This window comes from Euphorbia lathyris, chromosome 5 (assembly GCF_963576675.1).
Source record: "Euphorbia lathyris chromosome 5, ddEupLath1.1, whole genome shotgun sequence".
NCBI classification, from domain to species: Eukaryota; Viridiplantae; Streptophyta; class Magnoliopsida; order Malpighiales; family Euphorbiaceae; genus Euphorbia; species Euphorbia lathyris.
The window spans coordinates 63732731-63752715 of NC_088914.1; the positions used below are offsets into that span (position 1 = coordinate 63732731).

Consider the following 19985-nt stretch of genomic DNA (forward strand, 5'->3'; position numbering starts at 1 on the left):
AAGGGTAAGAAATTTTGATTTTTTGACTATAAATTTACTTAAATTTTAATTGTTCAGTCTGGATTTTTAGATCTACGAGTCTAGTTCTATTGTTTTTAGATTAGGTTTGTAAATCTCTTCAATTCAGTTGAAAGCACCAAACATATAGCTCTAGATCTTAGAAAATAAATCCTAAACCTTAATTTATAAATTTCAAACCTTAAAAAATAAATTCAATATTATAATTTATAAATTTATAAATTCTAAATCTTAAAATATATAACATGAAATTCACAAATGATATAAAAATTTTTTTTACTGAAAGGCCTCCACACCTCTAAGAAGTTAAAATTTCTTGACCAATTAGGAATTTTACAAAATTTAGAAATGTACAAATCATGCCAAGTTTAAAAGTAAACTTTTATATTGCACATTCATCCTAATTTTAGGACTAAATATATATATTAAGTCAAATTTTTTAATTATATACATAACATGCTCTGAAGAAAAGGAAGAAGAAACGAAATTAACATCAATAATTTCTAAAGTAAAATTCATTATAAATTAACAAACACAAAAAACACTTAATTTTCGACGAACTAATTACAAAAAGATGAAAAGATTTAAGTCATTTGACAGCAACTAGCAGTAGAATAAAGATTCATTCAGATCCTAGATAGGCTATAAAGTATCAATATATCAAGTTTGACAGCAAATTTTATTCACATACCAGAAAAATGGAATGTACATCATATATATACTAATCAACCAACTGATGTGCAACAAATCATACTCCAGCTGAGAAAAGAATGGTACCTTCTAATTTGACTACTTCTTATCATCAAAAATTACCCTCAAACTTGTATAATTTTATGAAAAAGCATTGGAATGGAGGTTTCAGAGCAAGTTAGCAACCATCAAGGCAACGATTTTCATCGATCAGTCGATGGCGCACTAGGAGGACTTGGAATTTGACCATCTTTTACATCCTTCTCACCTGTTTGATTTGCACTTCCGCTTCTGCGTGCAACAGCTATTTCCTTCAACTCTCCTTGAGTTGGGTGGGAAGGGGAAGCCACGTCGTCTTCCTCAATCGGAAGTGTCCTCTTTGACCCCTCCAGAGCAACACCAAGAACTATATTTTCCTCCAAGGGAGGTCTCGATGCTGATGGTTGTCTCTCGCCTCCTTGTTTTGATTGAGAAGACTCCTGCATTTCTCTTTCCCTGTCAGTATCACATTCTAATAAAATAATAATCAAACCGACTATCCTGAGTTATATTTCTAGGACTCACAGTCTTGGGCGGCTTGGTTTCAGGGATCTTTTTGTTCTGTTTCACATTACTCGACACAAAGCCTCCTGCTTTGGAATCAGGACTCGATGTGGATGCTTCTTCCGAGTTTGATGTCTTGGTGGCAGAATTTGGTGATGATTTCGATGCTATTTTATCACCTCCCATGGGATCAGACATAGATGTAGTGACAGCTTTTGTGGGATCCTTGATGTCAGAGTTATGTGTTTCACTAATTTTAGCATCAGCCTTTATGTCAGATTTAGGTGCTTCTTTGGTCTTGGAGTCGGATTTTGGGCTGCTGACTGTTTTGGATTCAGTTTGGGGCCTCGATGTAGCCTTAACCTCTTGTTCACCGGAACCACGACCTTGACGAGTTTGAGATTTTGCTTTATCATCTCCGTTAATTTTGTAAGAGGGTTCAATCAATAGCAAAGGACGGTTAGATGCCACTCCACCACGGTTGTAGATAGAATCCGCAAATGGAATATTATCCATATCAGCATCACGATAAAATTTCTGCACTGTTCGGATTGGTGTAGCAAGACGAGCTCGGTGATGGCTGATAACTCTCAGAAGATCCAATAGTATAGCTTCCTGTTTCATTATGATTCAACCTAAATAAGCAGCGTCCTAAAACATGAGAAAATTGAATGTGCTGCATTTTCATTGATAACATTTGACACGAGTGCATGAAGCTGTCTATGCAAAGAGAAATCCTACCCTGAGAATAATATAATTGATACAAATAGTTCTAAAAAACATAAATACCAAAACTAAATAACAAAATTTCTACCTTTACGCACAGATATTCTTCATGATGAGAGGTCTTCACGAAACAGGATATCAAAATCTGCAGAGGGAGAGAGAGACGTACTTCCCAAATTAACATTTTGATAGTTTTGGAAGACAATAACCTTAGACAAGCCAAACAATGAAAAAGGAATGAATCTAATGCAGTAGGACTATCCCTTAAATGAAAGAAGTACTCACTCGAAGAGCTTGATTTTCAGGATCTATATTATCCAAAAATACTCTTCTATGCAACCTCTGCTGCTCAACTTGAGGATTCTTGGCCAAGACTTTGCGCATATCAGCTACAATATTCTGCCGCAAAAGAAAAAAGAAAAGGAAAAAAAAAAAAACTTGATTCTCTATTAAAAGAAATCAAGCAGAGCCATGGATGAAAAAGAACTGCACTTTGAAAGGATAAGAAGATCAATTCTTCTCACATTAATCTTATGAGCATCCATGTGACTAATGGCTAGGTGGGTTTTAATACGCCAATGACTTTTTTGGCTAAGGTTTCGCACGACATTCATTGTGAACTTGTGGTTGGGAATATGAACTGCTTCACGATCTTCACCTCTCACAATTGTTGGTGACCACCAACCGACATGCTGCATAAGATAAAAGAACAAAAGTCCACATGACATAAAGGCTCTCAAATGTTCCACCTATTGCAGCATGAAGATGTTGCTCTATAAGATGATTTAACTAAATGTCCACCAAAAAAAAAAATAAAGGTTCACGATCATTATCATTTCCAAGTCACAAAAATGTAAAACACACTTTATATGCTCATTTAATTTGAAGCCATTATAATTACAAACCTCAACAGTACCAGAAACTTCGTAGCCTTCAATCTTTGTTTGAATCCACTCATTCACAACGAAAGGTCGAGTTGCATGGATCATTGCACTTGAGAGAAAATTTGTGAATATCTAAAATAACAAACGATAAAGTTGTGAAATTGTAAGACTAAATCCATGAAGTACTGTTTTTAAGAGAGTGAAACAGAGTACCTAGTACTGCGTGCACATCAAACAAAAGGTCCAGATAGAGCTACACAATAAAATAGTATGATAAAAAAAGAAAAAACTTATTCACACCTCACGACCAGCAAGGGTCAGCAATACTGTCCCAAGACCTCCAGCAGTGAGCCACTTCTGGGTAGAGAAACCCAGCAATTCCATGAAAAGCGAAACAGCAGCTACCCACACAGCAGAATATACAGCTTTCCCTGCAAATTGGAAACCCATCTGTGCAGAAGAAGAACAAAATATCTTATGTGTCACTGAGCATCCAAAAAAGATTCTACCTACGCAGTATTTTGAGGTGTCTAAACAGGCAAACAAAATAAAGCTAAATAGAGAAGAGTGAAGTTTATCTCATTTCATCCCTGCTAAATAGGTTAGCAATTATAGATATTGCAAACATTAATGTCGAACTTAAGCAGGCCACATTAGAAATATAACTTCATAAGCCCATAGGACATACTCCAAAACACAGAATAACAACACGTTAAAAAAAAAAAAAAAAAAACCACAGAATAAAACTAGAAAACATTAAGAACACAACAAAAAGTAAAACTAAATCCTTGAAGACAGGAACCTATGCAAAAATAGCATACAACAAGTATGTCGTCAAAGCATATTCCATGTTCAGAGTACTGATACATACATTTCTTGCATCCTTGGGCTCATTAGTCTCAACAAAGAACTTCTGCACTTGTTGAATCATGCTGCATTGAAGAATTTATCCATGTTTAGTTTCAGAAATCAAACTTCCAATCAGCAACCGTGACTTGGAGTAGTTCATTGAAAAGAAACAGTTCACGACCATATATCTCCAGAAAAAAAAAATCATTCAAAAAGATCAGATAATTAGAATGATAATATAATTCCCAATAAAGGAGCTGCTTCCAAAGAGATATCTTTATTACAACAGAAAAAAGCAGTACAGACATCTACTAGAAGAAATGAGGAACCAAATTATGCAAATCCCTAAGAAGCCCGGAAAGAACAGGCCATAGATACTAGAAATTATTCTATCAAATGAAACTACAGAGACAAGAACAATTAAAAGGTGATAAGAAAGGGAGTTACCTTGATAAACAATAGGCAAAAGCCAGCACAGTTGATAATGACCTCACAAAATTCAAAAGCCTCTGCTTAACAACCTGGCTAGCTTCCGTAGGCAGGATAAGAGGATCCAAAGCTCTGCATAAATTCAATTCTGGTCAGTATACTATTCCAGTGGCTTCTCAGCAGGTTATTCACTTGAGGTTGAATTTCTGAAACGCTTGCAATTTAACGAAGTCATGATCTAGACCTGCATATAAGTATTGCACCAGTCCATAGAAGCAAAGGTTGAACATAAGATGTCATAACATAATATGTGCCACTCTTTTTCCAGCTATTATCATTCTTCTGCAGGTTATTTTAAGATGAAACAGATAGTCAAAGAAGTGCCCAGTAGAATAAAATACAACTCAAAAAACACAAGAAATAAAGAAAACGAAGGAGATTCCATGTACATGAAGCAGTATATTTCTGCTGAGACGCATGAGTGGCCCAAGACTCCATGTTGCAAATACAATTACACCAATTGCCGGAGCCAGCTTCATTATGACAGGACTTCTTTGCAAAACATCATATGACCTGCAATATTTGTAAAAGAACATGATTGAACAAAATGTACTCATAATGATATAAAGTTAAAATTTGACACAAAATACAATCAATACATGCCTAGTAAAAAGTTTAAAATTTTTGGAAAAAACCAACTGAACACTAAAACAATATAAAACCAAATTATGACATGATGACTATTACAAAACATTCTAGTTGGGCTAAGTTCCACCAATATTTTCATGCACTGAAATGTTTGATACTTCAAGATGCAGAAAGAGCAAAATGAGTGTAGTGATTCATCAAGATCTATTTCTATAGAACTGAAAGGAAGGAACCTTACTTTGTCAATACCATGGAAGTAGCCTTTATTCCAGGAAGCTCTTTCCCTGGAACTAAAAAAGAATGGCACCTAAAGACATTCTGTCTACTTAATGTAGGGCATATTGGTCTGCATAAAATGTCTGATAAACGGGCATTCGAAGAACTCCATTGCATAATCTGTAATAAGAATACATATTCTCAATCTACGTTTATTATTCCATAAAATTTCATCAACAACTTTTATCAATGAATTCAACAAGCTGAAGACAATTTCATATGCACAACGAAAAAAATATCCACATCACTGAGACATCTCTAAGTCTTCTGATGATTATCTTTCACCATAAACCTTGACAATCCTTTTTCATGCCCATAATGCATGTAGAGGCAAGCAAATTTTTCATTGTTATTGATTTTGAAAGCCTTGATCTGACATTGAAAGTTAATTTTATATTTACATTTCAGTTTAAAAAGATGATAATATTGTAACTGAAAAGATGATTATTTTGTGCAAGTTAATGACTATTCATGGATGAAATTAGCGCTTCTATGCCATTCTTTAGAAAAGGGTGTACGATTTTATAGTTTCAAATGAAAGATTGGTGCTTGTCTTCTTCTCATTACATCAAAGTTTCAGATATTGGAATCCCATTCTTTCGTTATGGCAACAGTACTAAGGATGGAAACGAGGTATGCTGAGGGCCATTCCCCACTTCTTCCCTGTTATTGTAACTGGACATAACTCATCCTGTCCTTGTCCTTGCAGGGATTCCTATTTCGTCTTCTTTAATTTAGTCCAAATACATCCCTTGGAAATTCTGCCTTCCATTCTCTCTCCTTTACATCCTTCAAAACAAACGTAGCCTAAAACTTTTTCTTTGTTTTCTAACTTTTGTTGAACAAAATAAATGACATGTGGATATATCTCTATTATAAAAAAAATATAAAATATAAGGCGTATACTGTTATATAATTAAAAAAATTAATATGCAGAGGACCGCCAAATCCATTAAAAAGGTACATTTGTGAAGTAAAAAACAAATTTTTTGAAAAACATGAATATGGAAGTGATTATTAAATGAATGAAAGTCAAATGCTTTGCTGGAAACTATAAACTTTGCACTTAAATTAGAATTGAATGTCAAAAATCCTAATCCAAATGAAATATCTCTCAAGCTGGCCATTTCGTATCTGCAAAGGCAAGTGTGTGTTTGCGCACATAATTTTAGGTACAAACATAATGCAGTTTCAAGAAAAAATAATAGCTTCAGAAGTTACCGAAGCTCGTGATGAAAGTGTGGTACTCAATATAGGTATATTTTCCCTCCTCGATCTGATCTGAGAGCACACATATTTGATTTACAAGCAAAAATATCAATAAAATATTTTTCCAAAAATAATTGAAGATGTAGTTAATCTTACCTTATATTGTTTTGCGTAACCCTGGCTCTTGCAAAGCCCAATATCATGGGACAATTGCAAGGAACCACAAACAGCCATTGCCAAAGAGAAGTTGAGATGCCAAAGGACACCGGTATTCGTGAAAGCTCAGAACTCTACTTGGTAAACTATTACCTCTACAATTGTCATGTATCTGCAAATCAAACAGATTTTGATAACTAAGCATTCACAGACCTGCTATAGAAGATTTGTTACTAGACTTGCAAATTCTGTAAGAACAATTTTGTGTAGCAAAGTAACTGACCGGATGTCCTTCTCTAGAGAAGCACTTAAAGAATTTGAAAAATACCACGTCTTGGCATGGATTGGGAGCACATGAACTTATCTTAAAAATGAAGCAAATCGATGAAAGCTCAACACCTAGCGATTTGGGTGCACATACTCATCATGTTTGTAAATTAAAGTGAAGTATGACATTCTTAATTCTCACAATTTGGGGCTATTTTGCACATACTTAACAAATAGTACGGATTTATTAACAAAGGGGGAAAACATATGCTGAAAACTCTCAATTAAGGCCCCTACAACATATACTGAAAACTCTCAATTAAGTTTGAATTCATTTGCTATTCTTACAAAAGGGGGAAAACTATCAAAGTAAAGAAAAGGGGATTAGGCGAATTTGTTAAGTTATTTGATAACTGAAATGAAAGCCCTTGGCACCCAATGGAACAAATAGTGAAATAGAATCATTATTGCGCCAATTCAAAAGCAAAATAGAATCAGCAAGATATGTAGACTAAAAATTAAGAAAATTTCTATAATGAAAATGGCTAACAAAGTTGACTCACCATTGAGATAGTTGAAACGAACCGAAAGTATCCAAATTAATTGAAAATAAATAAATAAAAACAGCTATTTGCGAGAGAAGAAACAAAAAATACCTGAAAGTTATGGAGAACAAGCTTCGACAAAGACGAAGCGGAGAATCTCAGGCTGAAAGCTTTCCTGTTCCTGGTTTTTGTTTGCCTTAATACGGTGCGTTTTAATCAACTATCCATTTGCCCGCTCTAATTTAGCCACGTGTTTTCCAAGTCATAATTTCACGGCGGCTTTTCTTTATTGATTTTTCTATTTAGGAGGCCGCCATTAAAACGCATAGTGATCTGCCGTTTTATTTCCCTCCCGGAATACGAGAGCAATCATCTGCAACTCTGCATCTTCAACCAGTCGGAGAGGGTAGAAATGGAAGACGAAGTGGACAAGGTGAAAAATGAAGCATTGCAGATAATCGGGCAATTTCAGGATCTTCCTCGCTTGGTCGTCTTTGATCTTGATTATACTTTATGGCCTTTTTACTGGTTCGTTTTTAGTGGTTAGATGCTTCTATGGTCTTGTTTTCGCTTCAGAACAATTATAGAAATTAATGTTATTGTTGTTTAAATTGTTCAGTGAATGCTATTATCAGGATGATACTCCCTATCTGTATCCGCAAGCTAAAGGTATATTATATGCGCTGAAGGAAAAGGGAATTGAGATGGCTATTGCTTCTAGATCGCCAACCCCTCGGATCGCTAAAGCATTTCTTGCTAAATTGGGAGTAGACAGCATGTTTGTGGCCCAGGTCTGCAATTTCTTTTCAAAATTCTATTTGCTAATTTATCTGTTCTCTTTGATGCTTTGTTTGCGTCTGCTATAAGGCTATCTTAGATATGAAGAATAGGGTTTCCACATGATGATTGACTGAAACTTTTTTGACTGGTATGCTTGTAATTCTTCAAGTAAACAGAAGTTGGGTATTAGTGCTTTTTTGGAGGGGGAATAGAGTAGGAAGAAAGTAGAAGTGTAGAAATCTGATATCATTGGATGACCTCTTTGTCATTGTGGAAGTTATTCCTTCATGATGAAGATTAAATGGGGGAAACTGTCTTCTCTTTGAATGAAGTAATGATCTTGGTCTCTCCCCATTTTCGAACATTTCTTATGTTTCGATATTTGGTGGTTTATCCAGATGAAATGTTATCTAAGCGCTCAAACAAGCTCCAAATCATATTTCTGAGACTAAATACTCAAATGAACTAATCAACGTTAAGGAGCTTGAAAAGAGCATAGCAATTTACCAAAGGCCAAAAAGGTTATTAAATTGAGCTTCCAGCTTAAAAACAAAAGCTACATTTTAGTAAAACTGGTAAAAGATAACCTTTTAGTAGTTGATTTCTTAACGAGTGTTTGAATGATACTCATATACCATGAATACATTTTTTATGAACTTAGTGCAAATAGGAACAATGAACGCTTCATAAGCTTAAAAATGTCAAACTAGGAGTTTAAACAGATGAACAGAACAAAGCAAAAAGCAGGATTTCACAAGCATTAAGCTGAATATAATTAGCTAGACATTAGTTAGATATTCCATATTGACTAATGCAAAATAGAGAACTTCTCAAAAGAGATAAGCTAGATACTCTTCAGTCTCCATATTCCTACTTTCTCTCCTACATCACAGCTCTCTAACTAGATCGCTGAAGATATTGCAGGTGTTAGATGAAATAGAATTGTGAGGAAGTCTTTTTTGTTGTTTTTTGTAGTTTTTATTTTAGCTTCTGTTTCCGTTTGTACCGATAAACAGTGGATTCGTCCGCAACATGTTTGGCACTCCCGACTCATGTCTCTGTGCAGGAATTACAAACATGGCAGTCAAAGATCTTCAGGCCATCGTCACTAAGATATCTATATTTTAGTGTGAATATTTAGGAGGCAGATGAGTAAAGGGAATTTTGAGCTTGCAAGGTCAATTTAGTGGGAAATTTCCCCTTTTTTCATGAATTATTTGTTCTTGTTAAGCAATGCAACCACAATATTGGCCTTTATCATGCAGGAAATTTTCTCCAGCTGGACTCACAAAACTGAGCATTTTCAGAGGATTCATAAGAAGACTGGATTGCCTTTCACATCCATGCTTTTCTTTGATGACGAGGACAGGAACATTGGACCTGTAAACTTTCTCCATCATTGATATGCTTATTTTTTTACTAACCGTCTTGCTTTTATGATATAGAAGTTGTCATTTGGTTGTTTTTATACTAATTTTTTTTTTTCTCTGGCTGGATATACAAGTTTAATTCTAATATTGGTATTTACAGACATCTGAAATGGGTGCGACTAGTATCTTGGTTGACGATGGGGTAAACCTTGGAGCTTTGAGGCAAGGATTATCAGAATTTTATCGAAAGTCAAGCTCATCTAGCAGGAACTGAAAGGAGGATTGAACTTTTTTCTGTCATAGAAATATGTCATTGTATTCAGATCCAACAGATTCTTGATGGTGGTTAATATAAGTTGAACCTTGTGATGCTGCAGAACAAGTCATATGTCAACATATACATAATACATATTAGGTTGTATTCAACTTATAGCTTTCTCAAACTAGAATGTAATTTGTTATCAATTGCTTGCTCAATTATAAATGAAGGGGAAATTTATTGAGTAGAACTGAGGTGTTGGAGATTGTTCGTGTAGCGAAAGTAACATAATATAAATGTGTGGTAAGTTCTCATAGCAGAAACAGTGTGCTTACAGATGCATAATATACAAATAAGACCAGCAAATCCATGCTTAAAAATTGCATGCTAATTAATAAAATTAATAGAAAAACGGAATAAAGGAAGACAGACGGTGTCAGAGAAAAGCTATATATAAATGAATAGCCCATCTCTCAGCTTCTAGTTGAGTTCCCGGAATGGCGATCTGCCTTCCATAGCAGCCTGAAATTTCTTTGTCGTGGGTGAAGGATGAGAGTTCACGATCTCTCTCTCCGGCTTGACAAGCTCAGTATTACCTTTCGAAGCCAAAACAGATCCACTTGCATCATCAAGAGAATCCACCATTCTTTCCAAGGTTCCCAGCAGTTGCATATCTTGAATGGAGAACTGACTGATCCTGCTGCCGAGTCCCACTATAAAACCCATCACATTTTCCTTCTCCGTTGACAATTTCGTGACCTCCCCAACCAAATTAGTTCTCTCAATCTTGAGCTCATCAACCAAAGCTTGAGATGTTCTCAGTTTTGTCTCCAGTTGATTTGTCAATTTCTTCATTTCTGCATGTTTCGCTTGGAATTGAGCTTCGATGCCCAAAGCTTGCTGTTGTGAAGAAGATAAGGATTTTTCCTGAGCTTCTAGCTTCTGCTGTACACAGTAAAGGTCATTCTCCAACTCCACAATCATTAACTTCCTCTCTTCAATTTCCAGCTGAGCGAGAATCTCAGCAGCCGCAATCTTCTCCCAGGCCTCATGGACAAAACTAATTTCGGCCTGCTTCTCAGCGAGCTCTGAAGAAAGGGTGACTAATGAGCAATTAAGTTTTTCTTCCAATGAACTTACAAGCTGTAATAGTTCATCAATTTTATGATCTTTTTCTGCTACAAGTTGGATGTGGTTGTCTTTTTCATGCTCAAGTGTCCTTTCAATCCCAGTTTGTGCAAGAACAGCAACTTCAAGTTCTCTTCTGAGTGATTCTTGTTCCAACCAGCTAATCTCTTCCTGTAAATCCCCCAAAATCTTGTCTTTTTCTCTCATTGTTTGGAGAAAATTTTCTCTTTCTGATTCAAAAGACATTGTTTTCTCCATTCGAGCAGAATTGGCAGCTTCTGACTCTCTTTTCTTGACCTCTTGTTCATAGAATTCAATCTGCTGCTGAAGATTATCTATTCTACTATCTTTCACTTCTAAAATTTTGAGTAGACCATCCTTCTCCTGCTTGATTATTTCCCCAACCTCTACTTGTGAAAGAAGAGAAGCTTCTAATTCTTTCCTCAATGCCTGATTTTCTTCTAGGTCATATCTTAAGCGCTGAGCAATAGATTCCCATATCCATAACTCGAATTCAATTGCGTGTCCCTCACTAATTTTTGCTGCCAGTTCAGAGTTCACCTTCTCCAAGGCATCAGAAACTTCTTTACGTTTCTTTTGGAAGTCATTTTCCTTTTGCAAAGCTTGCTTCTGTATGCGAAGTTGGCATTTGGTTGATTCCTCAAGCATTTGCTTATACCTCTCCAGTTCCTTCTCCATCAGACGCAACTGCTCTTCAGTAAGGTTGAAAGACTCGACCTTCCTCAGTAAAGATTCTGCCTTTTCACGCTCTTTGTACAATTCGGTATTTGCATTATCCAGTGCATCATTAACTTCTCTTAGTTTCCCTTTGAAGTTGGTTTCCATGCTTGCAGCTTCCTTCTCTAGTTGAAGTTGACACCTAGATGATTCCTCCAGCATTTCTTTGTACTTCTCAAGCTCCTTCTGCAACAACTGCAGTCTTTCCCCGGTAGTATCCAAGGACGCAACCTTGCTCGACAAAAATGCTGCCTTCTCTCGTTCTGTTGCCAATTCTGAATTTGCTATATCTAAGGCATCACAAAGTTCATCAATTTTGGCTCTCAGCTCTCTCTCTGTCTGCAAAGCTTGCTCCTTGAAGTGAAGTTGACATCTAGATGATTCCTCGAGCATTTCTTTGCAATTTTCAAGCTCCCTATGCGTTAACTGCTGCTTTTCTTCGATCATTTCCAAGGATGCAGCTTTGCCTGACAAAGATGCTACCTTCTCACGTTCTGTCGCCAATTCAAAATTTGCCATATCTAAGGCATCACAGAGTTTACCAATTTTGTCCCTCAGCTCATTTTCTGTCCGCAGAGCATGCTCCTTGAACTGAAGTTGAGACTTGGATGATTCCTGAAGCAATTCCTTGCACCTTTTCAGCTCTTTCTCAATCAGGAACCGCTGCTCATCAAGCTCGAAAGATTCAACTCTTTTTAATAAACATTCAGCCTTTTGACGTTCTTCTTGGTTATCTTTGAGTGCTTTGGACAAAGCAGTCTTCTTCATCTCCAGTTGCCTCATCAAGTAGGATACCTTTTCGTCTCTCTCTTTTTCATGGAAACTTGTCTCAGCCTCGGCATTTCTAAGGCTCAACCGTGCCTCAGTTATTCCTGATTTCAACACCAGCGAGATTACTGATGCCTCTTCTTTCTGCAACTCCAGCTGCGTTAATGCATTGTAGCAATCTTCCAACTCTACCTTGAGCTCTTCTTCTGTTTTTTCTTTATTTTTTACAGCAGACCTATAACATTCCAGCTCTCCAGTCAATTTTTCGAGTAGAGTGCTCCACTCGGCTTCTTTGGCTCTAAGATTTGCAGAACAATCTCTGTGTATCTGCTCCAAACTTCTCAGCTTGTTCCGCAATTTTGGCAGAGAAGAAGAATTTCCCACTTCCTGAATCTGAGCTTCCCGGAGTTCCTTAAGTGATGCCAGCAATTCTTGATTTTCCTGCTCTAGTTTCCTGGCTTGGTACTCTGCTTCCTTGTAAACTGTCTCTTTTGAGCCTAATAAATGTCTAAGAGCTGCTATTTCTTTGTCCCTCTGAGTGGTCAAGTGTTCCAGTTGTGACTTTGTATCCTGGCATTCAGTGAAAACATTCTCAAACCGCGCTTTAAATTCACATATTTCAACTTCCAGATACTTTCTCCTGCTTTCTTCGTGAGCTAGGGCTTGGTTGATCATCTTCAACTGGTTTTGAAGATTTTCAGACATTCTGGTTTGAGTGTCCAAGCTCGTTTGCAATCTACAGATCTCATCGACCAAATTTGACTTTTCCAACTCCCACTCTTTCTTGTTTTCCTTCAGCTGATTTCGGAGCTTTTCATGTGCTTCTTCTAGATGTTTGAATTGCTCTTTCTTCCATTTTAGCTGATCTACATGCTTCCTATTCTCCTCTTCTAATTTAAATAGCACTTCATCTCTTTCTCCTAGTTCTTTACATACTTTGGCTTTTTTCTCAGCTTCCAATAACTTCTTCCGTGAAGAAGATAGAAGCCCCTTAAGACCCTCGATTTCTGCCATATATACATTAATCTTTTGCTCCTGATCTATATTCCTTTCATTTGCTTCATCTAGAGCCATCGCCAGTTCTCGTTTCTCCTCTTCAAATTTCCGGTCCTTCCTATCAGAATCAACTCTGAGCTTATCATTTGCAGCACTCAGTTGTCTGATGATGGACTCCTTTGCATTCAAACTACATTGAAGATCTTCACACATTTGTCGCGCCGAAGAGACCTCCTCAACCTTTCCATTTATCTCTTCAGTCTGCTTCTTAATTTTCTCATTAGTTTGTCGAATTTGGCTCATCTGCTCACAGTGCGCTTTCTTCAAATCCTCCGACAGTTTTGCTTTGCATTTTAACTCTACCTTCAGTTTCTCAATTTCAGCTTTGGCTTCATCCAACTCTTCACAGACCTTATCCATTTGCCTTCTAAATTTGTTTCAAAAGAATACCTGTTTGCAAACGGATAACAAACACATATTCATGGATTCTTATAAACAAAGGAACAATATGTTTATCTGATGATCAATATCACTAAAGAAACAAACAGTTCATACAAGTGCCTATCTAAAGTTTGTCACTATTTCTTCTAATACCCACATAACCATAGTGCCTTTTTTCATATGATAGCGAATAACAATTTACTACTCAAACAACTTAACAGCCTAAAAATGGTAATGGTACAACTTGTGATTCAGGTGATTGAGAAAAACATACTAGGAAATATCACTAAATACCACTTAAAAAAATCATACTTACTTCACAACCAGTTTGGTTTTTTTAAAAGAACTTAGACTAAGAATTGAAAGAAAATATAAATGCCGATTGACAAAAATTAGGTTGAAAGAAGTCACATTCTTATCGTTAAAACAACTTTTCTTCGCAATTAAGTAGAGGGCTAATTGTAACACATAATGTAGCAAAACAGAGCAATGGAAAAACCCAGAATCATGTAAAGCATAAAGAAAGTAACTTTCTAAATCATAAAGTCAGCATATAATAACGACATTGAGCTAGGGTTCGATTTGGGATAAACGAAGAAGAAGAAAGAGCCAGAAATGTACCTGGTAATGAAATTACAGATTCTCCATAAGCTGCGACTTGAGTGGAAGTTGAAAGTGAAATCTTGTGTTGTTTGTTGAAAAATGGGAGAGAGAAAAACAAGTGAGAAAGTTGGATTTGCAGAGAAAGAGAGAGCCGTTGAGAGTACAGAGAGAGAAGGGCGGGATTTGAAATTGAAAGCCAAAGCATAGAGATGGATAATTTTTTTATTTTTTATTTTCTGTTTTTTCTTATATTATAATGAGAAATGGCCGTTGGAGAATAATGTTGGGCTAGGTTTATGTAAGCCCAATATTGACCAAACCCACTCGTAATAATTTTGGCCCAAACTTTTACTTTTTTTTCAGGGTCAAATACATAAATATCATAATTAAATACAAAATTACAACTAAATCATATCACCAAACTTAATTTTTAACATGTCATTATTCTCTATATATTATGATTTTACACCATAATTTAAAAATTCTAGACTCCAAATCATAAATCATAAATCATAGAAAATATATTCTAAACTTCTAATTTATAAATTATAATCCTTAAAATATATTAAAAAATAATGATTTTAATATCATAATTGTAATCCAAAATTATGACTTGATATAGTTGTAAATAGATTTTAAAATATGAATTTCTGTAATTTTTTCCTTTTTTTATAACATATAAATTTAGTTATATAATTATTGGAAAAAAAATTTAGTTATACATGGATTTAGCATCCATGTGTACTATAAGTCTAATGTTTATCAAACGATTCGTTAACGATAAAAAAAAATTATTTACAATTTCAAATTTTGACCTGCCTCCAACCCCTAACGTTTTAGCTTGGGATGCATGTGGTCGATTAACCAGTCCATTAAGATTAATTCGATCAATTAACCATTTCATCAGTTTCTTAAATACATTAATCATACATTAGTCTACTAAATTCGGTTAACTACTAACTGGTTAATCAATTATTCGATCGGTTAACTTTTTATTCCAGTTTCTAACTGATAACAATACCTCTAATGTGGGTGGATCTAATGGTGATTCTCTCATTGGGTTCGGTCGTGGCATCTCCGATGATAAAGTCAGTAGTATATTAGGAAATTAATGGGTATTGAAATGTATTGAGGAAAATGTTGTTAACTTACCTCTAAGGATACCCTAATTGGGATATATATACTCTCACATAACGTGCTGGCCTAATTGGGTCATTCTCCTATTTTTTCATCTTCCTTATTCTAGAAGGAATAACAGTTTCCTTAAGATTCTGCATAATCGTACAAGAGGTACAATGACGTGATAATATACCTATTGCAACTTTATCCTCTTTCCACTGACTTTTGGTGAATCCTTGACCAGTCTTTCGCGTGGCTCTTGACAGACATGATGATGTAGATTAAGTCGATGTGAACGGTTTTAATCGTAAACCGCTAAAGAATACAATCTTCTCAAGCCTACTTGAAGATGAAATCCTTGCTCCAATGGAGGCTCAAATGTTTAATATCATAAAAATTGTCTTTCAACACAAACTAAGAGGCTTTTATACCTCCCCCTAATTAAGAATAAAAGACTCAAAGGGGTAGCCTAGGGTTACCACTAACAATAGGAACCCAAAGGGTAAATGGGAAACAAAAATAAGAGGTGGCAACTTAGTAAATATAACATATTGGCAAAACAATAAATAAGTCAAGTTCAGCTTTTGTCTCCTTCAACAAATACTTGAGGAAGAAGTTGGTTCGTGTCATCCACGCTCTGCGTGGATGACCTCTTGAATCTGGTCCTCCCTGCACAGGTCTCCTTCTCTCCCTCGAGCAAGACGGCCACGCTCCGCGTGTTCTAGCTCACGCTCCGCGTGAGTGAGGTCCTGGAACTGGTTCTCATTAGCTTAGTTTCTCCCTCCTTCACGAACGTTGCGTCCACGCTCCGCGTGCCCAACTCCATGCTCCGCGTGATTTGGTTCATGCTCCCTCGAACAAGAGATGCCCTCATCATATGATCTTTTGCGATTCTCTTGAGATAAGGTTCCCTAGGCGGATCTCTTTCACAAGACCTTGGAGGTGAACCTGTCTCATGCAGATTCGCTTGTCCTATCATGGGACTCCTCGGGTTTCCCCTTTTTCTATGTATTAGCTCATTGCTAACGATTGATGACACCGCTCGCGAATTTAGATAGAGATAAATAACTAATATTTTGATAACTATATACTTAGTAGTATAAATTTATTTTTATATTTTTATAATATTTAGTTGATATTCGATCAATTAACCGCAATTTTTGGATATCGAAACCGAGAGTGAGTAATTTTAAAATAAAAACCATACATTAATCCATTGATTTCGGTTAACCTCTTTTTCGGTTTAGTTTTACGATCTTTTGGTTTTTCAATTATTTTTGCAGCCCTAGTTTTAATCATTCAATATGATTTAAAATTTCCCCCTTTTTTAGGAACTTAGGCTACCTATGTGCTAGTAAATTCCACCTAGACTGAGATTCATCAGTTTGATCATTTACTCTTTGTCCTAAGTCCTCTATCTGGAGAAATTCCTTCTCTAACTTCTATATCAATTCCTTCTACTTGGCCTCGGAAAGATAATGACTTGATCTTTTACTCGAAAGATAATGAGTTGATCCCTTCAACTGGATCAAAGCGAAAGACTGCTTTCATTAGTCCAATTCTTCCTTTTTGAATAAGATCCATCAATGGAATGCCATAATGCACATAACTTCGTGCAACATAAACAATGAATCTAATATTGACAAGAACTAAACGTTTTGCTGCTTCCACGTTGCCATGTTCACGAAAACGTATAGCTAAGGCTGTATTAATGAAAAAAAAACTCATATTTTAATAATGAGTTTGAAATTGTATCATCTAGTAAACATCAAGTTTAAAATTACAGGTTTTGTATGTGAAAACTAAATTCGGTCCCACTCAATGACTATAGAACTAACTTTGTTATCTCTTTCTCTCTCTCTCTCTATATATATATATATATATATATATATATATATATATATATATATATAGTGGGGAGATGTTAAGGTGTAAAAATATCCCTAAAGTTAACAATCAGGAGTACTTTTATCCTAACGTTTAAAATTATATAATTTTACCCATAATATTCGCAGCCAAGAGCAATTTTACCGTTAAGGTTTGCGAGTTGGGTTTATGATGACATTATTATAAAATATAGATATTTTGTTTTTATGTTGTACTAATTGTATATCAGTTGGTTTTAAAAAAAATCACAATTTTTATGATTTAATAATAAAATTAGAAACGTAATTCTGGAGTCTGACTCCCAAAGTATGATCCAAGCTCTTCATTCTCAGGTCACTGATCATAGTGAGTCCGGTCTCATTATCGAAGACTGTTCCGATTTAATTAATGTTTTTGGTTCCATTAGTTATCATTTTGTCTTTAGGCAAGCTAACTGGGTCGCACACTACCTTGCTTGTGCGGCTTGTTTCTATGCTAGCTCGTCCTTCTAGCTCCAAGGTCCTCCCTTCATAAGGGCTCTGGTGCCCCAGGTTGTAACTGTTATCTAATTCTCTATTAATGAAATTTCGTTTCAAAAAAAAAATAATAATAAAATTGGAAATAAATATTTTTAAATTTGAAGAAATATTTAGATTTTATTGGTTTAATTCGTACTGTATAATTTTTTAATATTTTGTTTTTTATTTTTTATATTTTCACGCATATTCATATATTTGTAATTTGTAATATATTACTAATGAGTGATAAAATGATACAAATATGAAGTGTAGATGATAAAATTCATTACTAAAAACATAGTTTGACTTTATTTTTCAAATTAACACAAGTTACCAATTTTAGAGGTATAATTGCTCTTTGTTGTCATAAAAGTATACAAATTTTAAACATTAAAAATAAAATTGTTATTGGTTACTAACATTTGAGAATATTTTTATGCTTTTACCTTATGAAATGTATGTATAGTAGTGTATTCTATGCTTACTTTGTTTTTGACAAAGTAAGTTTTACTTTCTTTTTTCTATCATTGGATGAAATTACTTTGTCAAAGTTTATCACCATCCAATTGTGGAAAAAATAAAGTAAGACTTACTTTATTAAAAACAAAATAAATATAGCCTAACCCATCAGGTATCATATTAGTTTCTGAAAAACAAGTAGAATAATTTATATTCGTTGTATCTGCTAATAAGATCAATTTATTAGTCATATAATTAACTATGAAAAGAAAAGAAAAAGCTAAAAAGGAAGACAAAAAAAAGTATTTGGATGCTCATGACTTTAACCGAATGGAATTGAATTGAATCAATTTGATTTGATTTGGTTTTTTCTTAAATTATTTGTCTTTGAATATGTTTAATTAATATTTATCCATTTCGTTGGATTTTTGCTACCCAACCAAGAGAAATTATATAGTACGCCTGGCATACCACATAAGGAATATGATGTGGTATGTCAAGCCACTAAAATCAGGACATCTGTAAAAATAAAAAGAAAAGGTTTATTTTGATTTTAATTATTATTTTCATATTTGATTCGTGCTTTCCCTTTCCTTTTTCTGTGCCTTCTTTTCCTGCAATGGTGTTTTACTTTTTCGTTCTACTGTTCTTGGTTTTTTTATGCATTGAATTTTTTTCTCTCATCTGTTAGCTCATTCTCCTTTCTTGTTGGCTTCATCACTGTTGAAATTTTGCAAATATACTTCCTAAATTAAGAACAAACCCATATACCCATTTGAGAAACTTACAATACTAAAGCATGAAAAACTGATTGGCCATACTTTTTTAGGTTTTTTTAGCTTCTTGTTCTTCTGATGAGTTTTTCTTTCTACTGACATCAACAAGCTTTGATAAATATAATTGGAATATATTTCCATAAATCATTAGCAATTTACTTTGTCTCAAGCAAACCAAATCGAGGAGAGTAGAATGAGGGATTTGTCAACATATTTGGGATTTAATTTGTATAGAATCCGAACAATCTAAGGAGAGATATAATTTCCAGAAATTTTGTCAATCTTAGAATGAAATCCACTTTTTTCCAAATTGATTCGGCTAAAACGTATCCACAAAACACATTGTCCTGATCTTGAACACCAGAACAAAGAAGTTGTGACTGTCGGCAGGTGACGAACGAATCAACAGCGGTTGCCCGGCGAAAGAGAACAATGGAAAAGAAAGGTTGCAGGTGGTGATGTTATGGAGAGATAAAAGACCAGGAAAGACATCTATTTCTGGGTAGATGCATAAGAGGATGGAGAGAGATAAAAGACCACCAAAAACATCTGTTTCTAGGTACCTTCATAAGAGGAAGAAGAAGTCACGTGGGATGTAAGAAGTAAATATTAGATTTAATTTTTTTTTTTTTGTTTTTAATAACAAGTGTCCTGATTTTAGTGGCTTGACATACCACGTCATATTGCTTATATATGCCAGGCGTACTATATAATTTCTCCCCAACCAACTATAATTGCTTAGAAATTCGTTTATTTCTTAAATAAATAAAATTATGTGGGGAGTTAGAGTCTTTAAGGATTAAAAAAATGATAAATTGATAAAGTTTCATCCACTCAAATATGGAATTAGGTTCTGATTAATAGTATAGAGAGAAAAGAAAAGAGAAATTAAATATAAATTAAAATACTAATTGTGTCCTCCGA

The 19985-nt window shown here is 35.0% G+C and overlaps 3 protein-coding genes across 3 annotated transcripts; 1 reads left to right on the plus strand and 2 right to left on the minus strand.

Annotated features, from left to right (window-relative positions):
• Positions 1 to 647: 647 nt before the first annotated feature.
• LOC136230085 (mechanosensitive ion channel protein 2, chloroplastic) lies at positions 648 to 7452 on the minus strand. Its single transcript, XM_066019024.1, has 15 exons — positions 7352 to 7452; positions 6429 to 6600; positions 6285 to 6344; positions 5026 to 5183; positions 4589 to 4712; positions 4384 to 4481; positions 4158 to 4271; positions 3733 to 3793; positions 3162 to 3311; positions 2883 to 2993; positions 2502 to 2669; positions 2263 to 2376; positions 2066 to 2122; positions 1273 to 1866; positions 648 to 1187 (listed from the first exon to the last, which is right to left on the minus strand). The coding sequence occupies exons 2-15, from the start codon at positions 6504 to 6506 to the stop codon at positions 912 to 914; spliced, it is 2163 nt and encodes a 720-aa protein (XP_065875096.1). The 5' UTR covers positions 6507 to 6600; positions 7352 to 7452; the 3' UTR covers positions 648 to 911.
• Positions 7453 to 7564: 112 nt separating this feature from the next.
• LOC136230086 (uncharacterized) lies at positions 7565 to 9899 on the plus strand. Its single transcript, XM_066019025.1, has 4 exons — positions 7565 to 7768; positions 7860 to 8031; positions 9286 to 9402; positions 9551 to 9899. Exons 1-4 carry the CDS (start codon positions 7653 to 7655, stop codon positions 9662 to 9664), a joined length of 519 nt encoding a protein of 172 aa, XP_065875097.1. The 5' UTR covers positions 7565 to 7652; the 3' UTR covers positions 9665 to 9899.
• A 66-nt stretch (positions 9900 to 9965) lies between these two features.
• LOC136230084 (uncharacterized protein At4g38062) lies at positions 9966 to 14520 on the minus strand. The gene is made up of 2 exons (XM_066019023.1): positions 14342 to 14520; positions 9966 to 13729 (listed from the first exon to the last, which is right to left on the minus strand). Exon 2 carries the CDS (start codon positions 13697 to 13699, stop codon positions 10130 to 10132), a length of 3570 nt encoding a protein of 1189 aa, XP_065875095.1. The 5' UTR covers positions 13700 to 13729; positions 14342 to 14520; the 3' UTR covers positions 9966 to 10129.
• Positions 14521 to 19985: the final 5465 nt, after the last annotated feature.